The sequence below is a fragment of the Euleptes europaea genome, unplaced genomic scaffold (assembly GCF_029931775.1).
Source record: "Euleptes europaea isolate rEulEur1 unplaced genomic scaffold, rEulEur1.hap1 scaffold_47, whole genome shotgun sequence".
NCBI lineage: Eukaryota > Metazoa > Chordata > Lepidosauria > Squamata > Sphaerodactylidae > Euleptes > Euleptes europaea.
This window is the reverse complement of record NW_026612427.1, coordinates 30370-44138: the sequence shown is the minus strand read 5'-3', so window position 1 is coordinate 44138 and position 13769 is coordinate 30370. Positions and strand designations below refer to the sequence as shown.

The 13769-nt window shown below is 40.9% G+C and overlaps 1 protein-coding gene across 1 annotated transcript in view; it reads right to left on the bottom strand.

Annotated features, from left to right (window-relative positions):
• LOC130493153 (voltage-dependent calcium channel subunit alpha-2/delta-3-like) overlaps window positions 1–13769 on the bottom strand; it is an 82773-nt gene that overhangs the window by 46440 nt on the left and 22564 nt on the right. Inside the window, exons 3-5 of the mRNA XM_056866873.1 lie at window positions 11338–11409; window positions 9490–9570; window positions 5021–5095 (exon numbers count right to left, since the gene is read on the bottom strand). Coding sequence (XP_056722851.1) covers window positions 5021–5095; window positions 9490–9570; window positions 11338–11409 — 228 coding nt within the window. The remainder of the gene's footprint in view (window positions 1–5020; window positions 5096–9489; window positions 9571–11337; window positions 11410–13769) is intronic.

The window sequence follows — 13769 nt, the reverse complement described above, 5'->3', positions numbered from 1 at the left end:
GATAGGCGGGGGGGCCAGGAACCACCGAGCCGCCCGCCCAGCAATCGCACGACTAGAGGGGAGGGGAGGCTTTAGCCTCCCAACCATTGAGGGCAAGGGAAAGGGGGACCCAGCCATTCTCCACGGCAGGGGGGGGGAGACAGCACGCCCGCTCGCCCGCTCTCTCTCTCTCTCAGGCGTACCGGCGCAAGCGGGCGCAAGAGCAGAGGCTCCAAACCAAGTTCAGAGAGCCGCACTCAACAGGCCAAAGAGCCGCATGTGGCTCTGGAGCCGCAGTTTTGAGACTCCTGCTCTAGATGATATAGTAATCACAGGTAGTAGCTTGCAAACTCAGGAATCCTCCTTAGAGTTTTGTCCTTATTTCATGTGAGCTTTTTGGCCCATGGCAGTAAGAATATTTGCATTATGTTCCTGTTGGCCGTATAGTTCTGGTTTCAAACCTTGTGAAGTAATGGAGACTTATCTTGCAGACTGTGTGTCCATTGTTCTCATTCAAAATAATTGCTTCTACAACTTACTAATTTTAGAAAGTTAGCAATAACTCATGGGATACAGAGCTTCCAAAGCTCTTGGAGGGGGGCACATATAGCGATAGAAAGACATTTTGGACTGTAGTGGTGACTCCGACTCAGATAATTTATTGCGGTCATTGACCAGTATTACAAAGTTAAAATATCATTAAATCAACAATTGTTCGATACAGCAAAGAGTAACAACATGATCATTTGAACTAATCAAATGGGTTAAGTCCTGCTCCACTGGTGGAAATCCTTTGCATCATTAGAGATTTTGCACACGATCCAACCTAAGGTTTTGTCAATATGCTGAAACTATTCTAAATCTAAAAAACTCTCAAAATATTCCAGAACCTTCTATGTTTCCTGGAGACATCCTGAACAAGTTCAACCACATTGGGATACTTAGAAATGTATCCCCATGTTATATTTTGAAGCCAAAAGAGTAGTCCTGCAGTCAATTAATCGTATCAAAATGTCAAATGGTTAATACCATAATGAAGCATATCTAACTGAATCCCCATCCTCAGCTGTGTTTGCATTCTCAGACCCCATTTCAATGAAGGAGACAGATGTTTGCCAGTAAGTTGAATAAACGGCTATATTAACAGGAAAGGTTGTGTACACTGGAGATCATACATTACTGAAATGACAATGCTTATATGTCTTGTTTTCTGAGCGAGTTATGTATTCTCACAGTGTATCTATATCAGACATAAGAGTAGTATACATTAAGGCTGCAATCCTGTAGGGGGGGATCAGCTTAGGAGCCATGACCCTGTGCCAACATATGTGCCTACTTATCCCGAGATAAGGGGCACTTATGCTGGCATGGGAGCATTCACGCCAGTGCCAGTAACCCAAGCCACTGTGCGGGACTCCACCACCAGTGCTCCTATGCTGGCAGTGAAATCCTGGAAGGGGGATCCCACAGCAGTGTGTGGGGCATTCCTGGGGCGTTCCTAACCCCTTTTGCCCCAGGAAAGCCCCATCGAGCAGTGGCGTTGCTATGCCAAATATTTTGGTGGCATAGCCCCGTTGCTTTCTATGGGGGCATTTTCTTTTTTTCCCTACATTTTAAATTTTTTTATTGTCCTTGCAGCGGCCAGGAAGCCTCTGAGGAGGCGGCTTGGCCACGCTGCTCCCGGTTGCCACGGATCTATCCTCCCCTTCAGGAATGGGCTGGAAATCTTTCTGTCCCTTTTAAATTTAGGAATTTAATACAGGAATAAGTATCAAGAGTATAATGGACTTAACAAAAAACTACCACCATTATTGTGTTCACTAGTAGAGATGTAAAACACTGTATGACCATTCCGAACAATCCTGTTGTCTTCACTTTGCTTACCATGTCGGTAAAACAGAAAGAAGAAATAATAGAAAGGAGAAGTGGGATGGGAATTTTCTCAAAGAATCCATGAATAAAAATGGCTTTCTTTGACAATTTGATCCTATGCATATGGAAACCCGGTAGCATCTAAGGATGTGGTTGGCAACACTGTTTAACCAAAGACCAGACCAATTAATGGACAGCTTTTCAAATAATTTATCTGAATCCAGTCCAATTAAAATTGTTTAGACTGCCGACTAGCACAGACCAGAAGTCTTCACATAACATACTCGCGCCACAATAGTGCAAGATAGTAAAAGAGGATGAGTTCTTTTATAACTCATTATAATTACAGTTTAGGTACACAAAAGTGTATATATCAGTTGAATTTACATTTCAGTTTGCAACAGAAAGGGCTGAATAAAAATCTGCCACTCAGAGAAAACTCCTAATCTGAAATAGGACAGAAATATATCATGTGATTAGTTCAGCTTTGAAGTGATAAATTAGCAATTTGAAGTATATTGAATCCCTACTACCACATTTTTTGTTACAACTACTGAGAATGAGACATAGTGAGATATTTCAAACTGTGTGTTCGCTTAGAACAGGTAGGGGTGATTTAGAACTTTTTAAAAAGAGCCTATAACAATGCCAAAGGTAGGCAAATAGATTAAATCTTAGTCACACATGCTTTTCTCTTTTTTTTAATTTTGTTTTCTCTTAAAAAAAAGGTTATAAAATTACATGTAAAAGATACATACAGACAAATACAAACTTTATCCTTCTTGAGTATATTGTTGGAAAGAAAACTAAAAAAGGATTTATTGCTGTGTGTCAGGGAAGAATATTCTACCAGCGAATGAGCTTTGGAGATGCCACCTGGTGCTCCTTGCGTTACCTCAAGCTTTAGGAGTCTATGCTAGAGGTTTAGGAAGTTGTGTAAAACTAATTTGTATAGGTGTACTTTGATATTCTATGAGTAGTAAAAAATTTCCTGATTTGAAGTGTATGGCTAGAAGGTATGTATGCAGTAGTAGAAGGGTTCTTTTTATCTTATTTTTAAATTAGATTTTAGATTGCAGTTTTTGTTTTTAGATTTGTAAGGCTCTTTGAGAAAGTTGCTAACTCCAGCCTCATTGCAAACAGTGAGGCTACACCACCGAAAATGGTGGCGCAGCCCCACCGCAGCTCAAGGGGGTGTTCCTAGGGCAAAAGGGGTTAGGAAGCTGACTATCATCAGCTCCACCCCTTGGAACGCCCCCAACACCATTGCAGCCTGCCACTTCAAGGTTTTAGGTCTCGGCACAGTGGCTGCAGTGGTGAAGGCCCACGCTGCTCTTGGGCGCCCATGCACTGGTGTGTGTGCCACCCAGGAAAGCGTAAGTGCCTGTTATCCCAGGTTAAATGGGCACTTACACCGGCACGGGGTCACGCCTGCTCCTTTGGAGTTTTGCCCCTCCCTCAGGAATGAACTCTAAGGGACTATCAGAAAACACACCATGGCCATGTAGTAAGAAACTGCAGCTTAGGCTGTGCAACCAGCTGCACAACTGCCTTGAGGGCCCTTTCAGATATAAAGTCCAGCTATATATTTTTTTAAAAAATGATTTAATATGAAAGGCTAGAAAGGTTTTAGTAATTGACAGAGTGGCTATTTTGACAAACTCCCTATCCAAAAGTGCCAAATACACATTGCAGAAGGGAAGCATCTATCTAAACTTAGAGCAGCATTTAAAAGAGCTTTGTACAAAAGCATTCTACTGTCTTCCCCCACACTGAACATAAGAACCAAAGAAGAGACCTGCTGGATAAGACCAGTGGTCCTTCTAGTCCAGCAACCTGTTTCACACAGCAACCAACCAATTACAGACGCTAATGCAACCTTGAGGTTGCTTCCGAGCATTGGTAACCTACTCTGAATATGGAGGTTCCCTTTAGTAGCCATTGATGGACTGATCCTCCAACATTGATGGACCTATCCTCCATAAATCTGTCTAGTCTCCTTTTAAAGCTCTCCGTGTTTGTGGTCATCTCTACATCCACTGGTCTCTGAGTATTTCCTTTTGTCTATCCTAAATCAAATGCCCATCAACTTTACCAGGTGCCCTCGACTGCTAATATTATGGGGGAGTGAGAAATTTTTCTCTCTCTCCACTCTCTCCACTCCATGCACAATTTTATAAACCTCTTTCATGTCCTTTGACTGTCATTTCCCCTTTAAAACAAAAGCTTCTTAAATACGATCCAGGAAAAAAAACCATTGTCTTGATATTTCATTTCATTTTCCCCATCATGTCTGATCAAATATAAGCATTAACCAAGTCCTAATGCCTAATCCAAACACTAGAAGGATAAATGTTTCTGAAAACTGCTATTACAGTTTCATAAACTGTGCTGTACTGTACAATAATTCTAATTGGTTTGGTACAGCCACCTTCTGCTAACATTTTACTGAAATCCAATAGTCCATTAGTGCCTATCTGTGAAATGGTACCCACATTATATTAGAATATCACTTTTTAAATCAGATTCAGAAATTATGAAATTGCTTAATAAAATATTCCTTTAAAATTAAAACAACACCTTACACTAGCATGTCAATAAGTTTTCATATAGCAGGCACATCACCTCCCCCCCCCATTTTGGTTAATTGAAAGATGGTGATAAGGGTAACAGAATAAACTTTGCTATATTATTATTTTAAAGCTGGGAAGAATCCTTGCATCTCCATTTGACTAAAAATTGGGAGGGGTGGCTTGTATAAAATTTCTCTACAGATTTTAAATTGGAGTCCACTTAAACATGACAAATAGAGGCTATTACTTAAGAACACAGCATTCCATTTCAATGTAAGTGTAGATAATTGCAGCAATTTATGGCTTTGCCTTTCTGCACTTATGGAGATTTGGGTCTCGTCCTGAACAACTTGTATGCATTTATATCACCAAACAACTTCTGTTATCATTTGTCTTGGACCCCAGACTGAAATGCCTGCAGTATTTATACTAAAGTCTTCCCCCTCCTTTTTAAAAATTCTCTCTTGTAAGGCAGAATGGTTCTTTTATTGCAGATTCTATATTCTTATACTGCATATATGGTTTTTTTTTTTAAAAAAAGTAAACATCTCCACCACAGCATGTATGAAATCAATCAGCATGCAGCTTTATCTTACCAGAGGCCTGAGTTCTGGATGAGTCAGAATGTATCCATTGTTTGTGATTGCAAATGCATATCCATGAATACCTAACTGTAAAGGAATATAAGAGAAAAGAACACAGATTAGCATGGTCTCACCTAAGCAGGAAACAAATGCTTGAGTACTCACAAAGGGAGTTCCACAAGAGTACTGTCATACTTTTGCACTAATTCCATTCATTTCAATAGGGGTTGTGCAGGATAACTTATCAACAGACTGTGTGTTTGGTGATTTACAACTTAAACTGGTATTCACAATTCATTTATTTATGGAGTGAATCTCTACCCCACCTTTCAAATATAAATAATACACAGAGTAGGTTACATTAACAACAACAGAGAGAGAGAGCACACAACTCTGATTGGGTTGTATTTTTAATTAAAGCATTGGCAGAATGACCAGAATTTAAAGACATACCGACATGCAGAGAGAGAGAGAGAGAGAGAGAGAGAGAGAGAGAGAGAGAGAGAGAGAGAGAGAGAGAGAGAGAGTTCATGGCAGTGAAGAGGTATCTGACATCTTAGAAAGACAGTACCTGAGGTCTTGCATAAGGGAAAAATCCTGTAGAAACCCAAAATCCAGTTTTGCAAGACCCCAAGATAGCAGTGAAGTCAATCCCTGTCCTAAAATAGCCACATTTGAATGAACTGTGTCACAGAAGCAGGCCATTAATTTACTTGAGAAATAGTTTGTTTTTTTTCGGGGGGGGGGGTGGAATCTTCCATCTGAAAGCTAAAATGCATGGGAAGACAAAGATTGTATCTTCAAGCTACTGCATCTCCACATTATATGGATCTAATGCTACACGCATAAAGGAGAGCAATTTCTAATTCAGAGGCTCATGCAATTTCCAGTTGGAAACCCAAGAGACCTATGGGAAATAATCTGACAGCAATGCAGTGTTGCATTAGGCCTACAAGTACACATATAATCAAATTTAGCACTGTACTGATTTCAATAACAACCCTACCCCCTTTTGACAATGCTCCACTTACACAGCTGACTGCACTCATTGATTGCAATAAATGTACCTCCAAATCACCGATCTGTAGTCATTAAAATATTCCTTTGTGAAAACCTGCCGCTGATAGCTTTGGCAGATGTTCTGCACAACACAGCTTTACCACAGGGAAGGCAGACTAAATACAGAAAACAGTTTCCAACTCACTGTTTTTGCAGTGAATTATCAGTCAGGTTTGACATAACTCATTTCTAGCATTCTGTGCATTATGACATAAGCAACTGTGACTGTTTGCAAGGATTTCTCTAGCCTAAACGTCACAGTGCAAATAAACTAAAGGGCACCCTGTCAAGAGAAGTCCCATTTTATAATGATGATGCCATTGTATATAACACCATGAAAGCTGTATATGTGATCCTAACAATGGCACAAAGAGGTTGCTTGCTGTTGTGCTCTTCCCACCTGCTCCTGTTTCTCAGAAAGTTCATTCCTAATGAACACATGAACATGATGCTGCCTTATACTGAATCAGACACTTGGTCCATCAAAGTCAGTATTGTCTACTCAGACCGGCAGCGGTTCTCCAGGGTCTCAGGCAGAGGTCTTTCACATCACCTGCTTGCCTAATCCCTTTAACTGGAGATGCTGAGGATTGAACCTAGGACCTTCTGCACGCCAAGTACATGCTCTACCACTGAGCCACAGCCCCTGGGCACATCATTAGATACATAAGGGTGTGACGGGCATGGTCATGTCCAAAGGCAAGAAAGAGACTTGCCAGTGTAGAATGCTACATTCTATTGCCCATCCCCACGCTGCATGTTAGAGTTGTGTTACCAGACTATCCCCCCAAATATGTATTTAATACATTTCTACAGTCTTTCTCCTTTAACAAATGACACCAGAAAACTGCAAAAAATAGTAACAATACCAACATGATTTTCAAATGAAAAGCCCCCAAAAATATAAATTTCAGAAAATAAAAACAATAAAATATACAAGAAGAATGAAACCAGTATTTACACTGTCAGTTCTTCTCAAAGGTTTTAACAATTGCAACCCTTTATAACCCTTTATAAAAGCCAGATGGACAGGTACCTTCTTAACTGCCTCCAGAAGACTATTTTAAAGTGTAGGGGAAGCCACAGTGAGAATCCTGAACTGGTAAAAAATCTAGCAAATCTACAGGAAGGTATAGCTAAAAGACCTTGCTATGACGAATGGAGCTCGCACACTGGTTTGTATGGGGAGAAACAGATCTTCAAGTACAAGGATGTCAGGTCACAATGGGATTTTTAAAAAAAGAACCAGCACCTTGAATTAGACCCAAAAAATTAATAGCTGAAGAAATGTCATATCACATGTACAAAATGGCTAGTACGAGTTAACAAATGAGCTGCCATCAAAACACCATCCTTATCAATGACAATAACGTCAATCTTCTCTGGATTCAACTTCTTTATCAATGACAATAACGTCAATCTCTGGATTCAACTTCACAGTATACACCCTCAGTCACTTGACCACAGCTTCCACGTACTGGCTCCGTACAGAAACATCAGTGTCTGGAAGCTTATTCTAATCTAAGAGATGCATAGCTGGGTGTCATCAGCATATTTATGACAACACACGCCAAAGCTTTGAATGCTCTCAGTTAAGAGTATTACATACATATCAGGCAGCATGGGTGATAATATAGAGAGTTTTGGAGCTCCATGGGGCAAATCCCCTGATTCAGAATTTTGCACTAGGGTTTTTTGAATTTAGCCCAACTGATAGAGTCTAAAGCAGCTGAGGATTAATTTGGAGCACATGTGAGAGATCTGATCAGTGAACAATGTCACCGGTAATAGCCAAATTATTATTGACTTTCAACTCAAACTCTGGAATTGTTAAATGCCAAATTATCCTAAATAATTGTGCTTGATGTGATTTAGCTGATGGAATAAAAATGGAAAAGTGGTTTTTCTTCAATGTTATCACAATCACCACATAAGCCTTCTATGGACTGTATGGTGGGCTAAAGTTTTTCAGCAATAATCACCAGAGAGATCTCAAGTCTCTTTTTAATTCACCCAGCTCCATCATGTATCATGGAGTTGGTGTTCCCCCTGACAGAGGAAGAAGAGACCAGGGATCAGCCATGTATTCCATTACTATTACAGCCTGGGACCTTCATACCTGCAGGACTGCCTCTCCTGGTATGCCCCCCAGAGAGCGCTGCACCCAATGAACTGCAATTTACTGGTGGCCCCCAGCCCAAGGAGTGTGTGGCTGTCCCTGACAAGGGCCAGGGCTTTTTTGGCCCTGGCCCCAGTCTGGTGGAACAGCCTCCCTGATAACATCAGGGCCCTGTGGGAAATAAATAAGTTCCACAAGGCCTGTAAAATGGAGCTGTTCCGCCAGGCTTATGAATGAGGGCAGCCACAAGTTTTTCCCAATACCGTCATTGCTGGCCTCCTCATCCTCTCCTCCCAACTTACGTTGGAGGTTACTGCCTGGCCGGGGTGTTTTTTTCAGTGGCTCTATTTCTTGAATTTCACTGTTGCCATCTTGTTTTATTTGTTGCTGGGAAGTTGATTTTAAATATGTTTTAACCTATGTTTTATATTAAATGTTGTGACCCACCCTGAGCCTGGCTCACCAGGAATGAGGGCGGGATGTAAGTGTGAGGAAATAAATACATAAAATAAATATGTAAAAACTAACCATTTCTATCAAATCATTGTCCTTTATTCATGCTCAAATTGACGCTAGGAGAAGTTTTGCTTGATATCATCATTCTTAGATCTTGATGGCCTAAAATGCATCACCCCACAAAAGTGTTTCATCTCAAAGATCAATTTTAATCTCACTCAGAAACCTGGATAATAAACTGTCCAACCAAAATATCAACTGTAATATATGCCACTGGATCTTGCAGCACAAAGTATACTTTCTATAGTAAATATGGCATAATATTGCAATCTTTTAAAAACTGAATGTATTTTGGAATCCAAAATAATCTTTCATAACAGCAAAATAGAATTGGGGGGGCACTGAATTGTCTTTTAGTAGTAGAAAATGCATTCCACATTATGAGCATGAGAAAGCTCTACAATCAGTAGAATGCATTAGTTGCCAAGCAACTAATACACAATTCTACACCATACTGAAATAGATATAACAGAGAGAATTGAAGACTTGGCTTGCACAAGGGAACTCCCCAATTCCCATAGGTTCTCTCCACTGCAGCCCCTCACCACATCCTGCACAATCCCCATGGGTTCCCTGACCAACTAAAGTTGGGATTTCAGGGGCTGTTGGGATATTACTATTGTCTGTTATTCCAAAATACGATTTATATATCTTTTTCAAGATTTTGATTCACATTCTGTAGATAAGGATCGTGCCATTATTTTGTTGAACAATATATAGTTTGCATGGTATAAATGCACTTTACTTCTCTTTCAATAGAGTGAACTAGTAATCAAATGTTATTTACCTTGTATTTTGGAATAGTCTTTAACAGTTCTTTCACAGGGACATCTGTGCCTACAACTCCCAGAAGAATGCCTTTCGCTCTCTATTTTAAAAGATTTGTTTAAAAAAATGCAGATTAGTTTGAAAAACAATCACAGTTAGAGCTGTGCATTCAATAAATAATTATTTCCCACATGGATTAAAACTGCACTGAAGAAGCAAATAACTAGCTAATTCTTTCTACTATTGGAAATGCTATTATTGGTGGCCGAAGCTAATCTGTCTGAATAAGCATACAGGTAAAATCAACAGTCATCTCCTTTTCCTTAGACACAAAACAAAATCGGAAATGGTGTGCAAAGTTTCACTTGATAAAGATCCTTAAAATTCAACATTTGACTTGGGAGACCATATGAGGCAAAATGTCTTAAAAGGATGACATATTTTTTCCCAGGTATGATGCTAGCTGATGCCTAAGAGAGGCAGGAAGAAATGAACAGGGATGTATATGCAAATGAAATGTGAATATTTTGTGAAAGGTAAACAAAATATTAAAAAACAGGTCCAGCACATACCAGCACATACAGAACTATGTCATTATTTCTGCTGGATCTATATAAAACTTTAGTCTTAGTGTGTGTGTCTGTGTGTGTGTGGGGGTGTGTGGATACAAACATTTGTTCCAATCCAAAGAAGCACACAGGGCGTACATAGGCTTCTAAATGCATGGGCACATAATGCCTCAATGTGTACACCAGGGGTCCCCAATGTGGTGACTGTGGGCACAATGGTGGTGCTGCCAAAAAATTTCCTGGTACCCACCAAGTGTTTTTAGCAAGTAGGCGGGGCAGAGGTGGCTTTTGTCCAGCAGGGCCTCTGACTGGCCATTGAAGATCTGATTAGCTGTGTTGCCAACCTCCAGGTACTAGTTGGAGATCTCCAGCTATTACAACTGATCTCCAGCTGATAGAGATCAGTTCACCTGGATAAAATGGCCGCTTTGCCAATTGGACTCTAAGGCATTGAAGTCCCTCCCCTCTCCAAACCCTGCCCTCCACAGGATCCGCTCCCAAAATCTCCAATATTTCCTCTGGGCTGGCAATATTTCCCCGGAGCAATTGCCACTATTGCTCAAGGATCTTCACTGTGGACTGAATGTAAGCTCTGTGTATTGAATAAAATGTTTTAAAACAATATGTTCTTTTTAAAAGGCATCCTGTTAAATGGATTTTCTGTCTGAAATGTTGAAGAATTACAATTAGAATTATGCATAACCTAACTTTCTGGTATTCTGTGTTTGGCTCCACCTCCTGGAGTAGTCATTTTGTGGTTGCGCCCACCACCCTGTGTCAGAATTCCAAAGATGCCCACAGGCTCAAAAAGATTGGGGACTACACAGTTTCTTGTATGTAATTGCTATGGAAATTTCCCTTGCAATCCCACCATCTTTAATTCCTTGTGCTTGCTGTTCCAGTCAAAATTTATAGTTGTTAAATCCCATTGATGTCAACAACTTTCAGGCATATACACGCATGCTTACCTAAAATACATGCTATTTGAAAATCATAGGAAACATGAACGTAAAGTATGAAAAACAGTAATCTTTGTAAAGTACAAAAAAGTAGAAAGCTTGAATGTGAAGAACCTTTGCCTTTTTATTCCAGCGGAATGCTCAGTTTTCAGCTGTTTGCATTTAAATTTGTAGGCTATTTATTTTATCCTACTAGCAAATGCAAATGTATGTGGGAAATGCAGAAGGGAAACCCTAACATTCAAGAAAGATATAATTTAATTAAAAAAAAAAACATATGTGCTGCTTCTAAAACTTCGATTTTGTAGCACATGGCTGGCATACAAGGTGAGTACTTACAGTCTCATTTTGCTTACTAAATACTGGCATGGCAACAGTGGTCATCAAAACCAATCCCTGATCGTCAGCAAGCTATGTTTAAAAAAAGAATAAATATTAATACAGAGAAACTTGAGAGCATTATTAGATAAAAATTAAGAAAACATACAAATAAAGCCTTTTCTGATTAATGGACATGATGCCATTCAGGACCCTATAACCCTAAAGCGTACCTTAGGCAGTAGCTCTTAAATCTAGCCTGTGTCTACAGAAAACATTTAAAAAATAATTACAGTTAAGAGAGGTGTATCCTTGAGATATTTTTGCTCGCCTGTTGGATATGCCTGGAAAACGCAGGTATTCATACAAACCTATTAATTTTCTGGACATTTTTGGTTTCCAATGGTATATTTGTACAGTCTATTTATTGGTCTCAAGGCTAGTCCATACGCGACACTAGTGTAACCTTTAAAAACTGCATTAATGCCGACAACATACTATGTGAAATGAGCGTTTTCCATAACCTTCAGTGTTCTCTGCAACTTAATTAGAGATCATGGAAGATGATGCAACTGACCTCTGTGAACTCCTAGCTCACAGTCTGCGTTGCTCAAGCAAACACAGATGTCAGGCAGATTCCTGCTGAGTGAAAACACATCTCTCTGTATTGTCGGAACCATCCTTCTAACTCCCACACTGCTTTCACACTGCCAAATTCGGTTCCACATCCACACAGCAGTTGGGCAACTTCAAGCAATGTTGCCATTAAGCACGTGGCAACACATCTGGAGATGGTGACCAGGACACAGAATTACAGAGAAACCTCACTGAAGATGTGCATTGCACCAATACAGGGTCAATTTTGGTTACTGTGGAATCGTTTCTAAAAGAATATAAGATGGCACATTTATAGGATGACTAGTTCATGTTTGCCAGTCAGTGGGAGTTGTGCCCTCAGTAGCTAATATATAATAGCATTTCATGTACATTCTGACATTCTTATGTAACACCTACTCATACAAAGAAAAAGTGTTTTATTATTCAATATACTGTCCATTTACAAATGCCACATACATTTATTGTTGAGTTTTTCCTCCACACACATTTCTTATACATATCATATTCTTTATAGGTCATTCATTCTCTTTGGCTCTCTTATCATCTCCACAACAGGTACTCCTGGCTAAATACAACATTTACAACAGCATTCACATTGGGACTGAGAGGTCCCAGCTGAAGGGGTGGCTGCTCCTTCCAAGCACAGCAGTGTCGCATGAAAGAACACAACAACAGAGCTAGACAGTGGAAGCATGTATGCAAAGTCTGAGAGATCCTGGATACTTGTATGTGCTAATGGGTGAGTGTATGTGATTACCCGATGTACTGCATACCTTCAGTTTGTGTTGGAGAACTTGTCCTACACTTTGTGATTGCCCACAAACTACTGTTCAGTTCACCCCCTGCCAGTATGCTTAAGTGTCCTCAAAATATGCTTAACTGTCCCGAGTATGCTTAACTGTCCCGAGACAGGCCCTCACCCAGCCTCCCGGTGCCTCCAGTCCCCTCACTCACCTCCCCAAAGGGAAAGGAAGCCTCTCGGGGCCAGGCACCACAGGACGAGGCCTGCCGGCAGCTGGGAAACACCTCTTCTCTTCCCCCAGGAGCTGAAAGAAGGGAAGGGAGGCCAGCTGCACCTGAAGCTGGGGCCGGGCCCGAAGCAGCAGCTGCGCCTCGAGCGACACAGCTGGCCCCAGCCCTGACGAGGATGCTGCTGGGAGATATGACCTGCCCTGCCCCGGCAAACATCTGATAGTTGGGCTAGCGAGGGCGGGGCAGGAGTGGCCAGGCCGGCTGCTACATGTGGGGGGAAGGCAGATTCTCCCCAGACCGTTATATGAACTTTTGGGGGGTGGGAATAGGGTCAGAGCTAGAGCGGGGTCTCCCTGGTCTGCAGGTATATAAGGCCAGAAGGGAACTGCCATCAGGGAGGAAGGTTCCAGGTGTCTGCTGGCGGAAGCAAGCTGCAGCATCCTGGCAATGTCTGAGGGGGAGGAAAGCTCTGACTCTCCCTCAGAGTGGTCTGAGGTGGAGGAAGCTCCCGTGGCCCGGGCCTTCCTGCAGGGCAGAGACACCCACCATTGAGGGGCTGCAGAAGAAGCCAGACAGTCACATTAAACACAACAAAGCCAAAATTCTGTGAAAAATATTGTTAACTAGCATGCTGTTCTTACAGATAAATGTTAAGGAGAGTTCTGGGCACTGAGGCTATATTTCAAAATTGTTTTGTAAAATGGGATTAGATATAAAATTAACAAACAAATTGTAATTTGGCAGCTCAAATTCTTTTTCTGTTCTACTGAAAGGTATGTTCACCTAGATTATTTCAGTGCAATCTTTACTGCTTTGAAATTCTGTTATCTTGAAAAATCATTGTATTGAAGTATTATTTACTA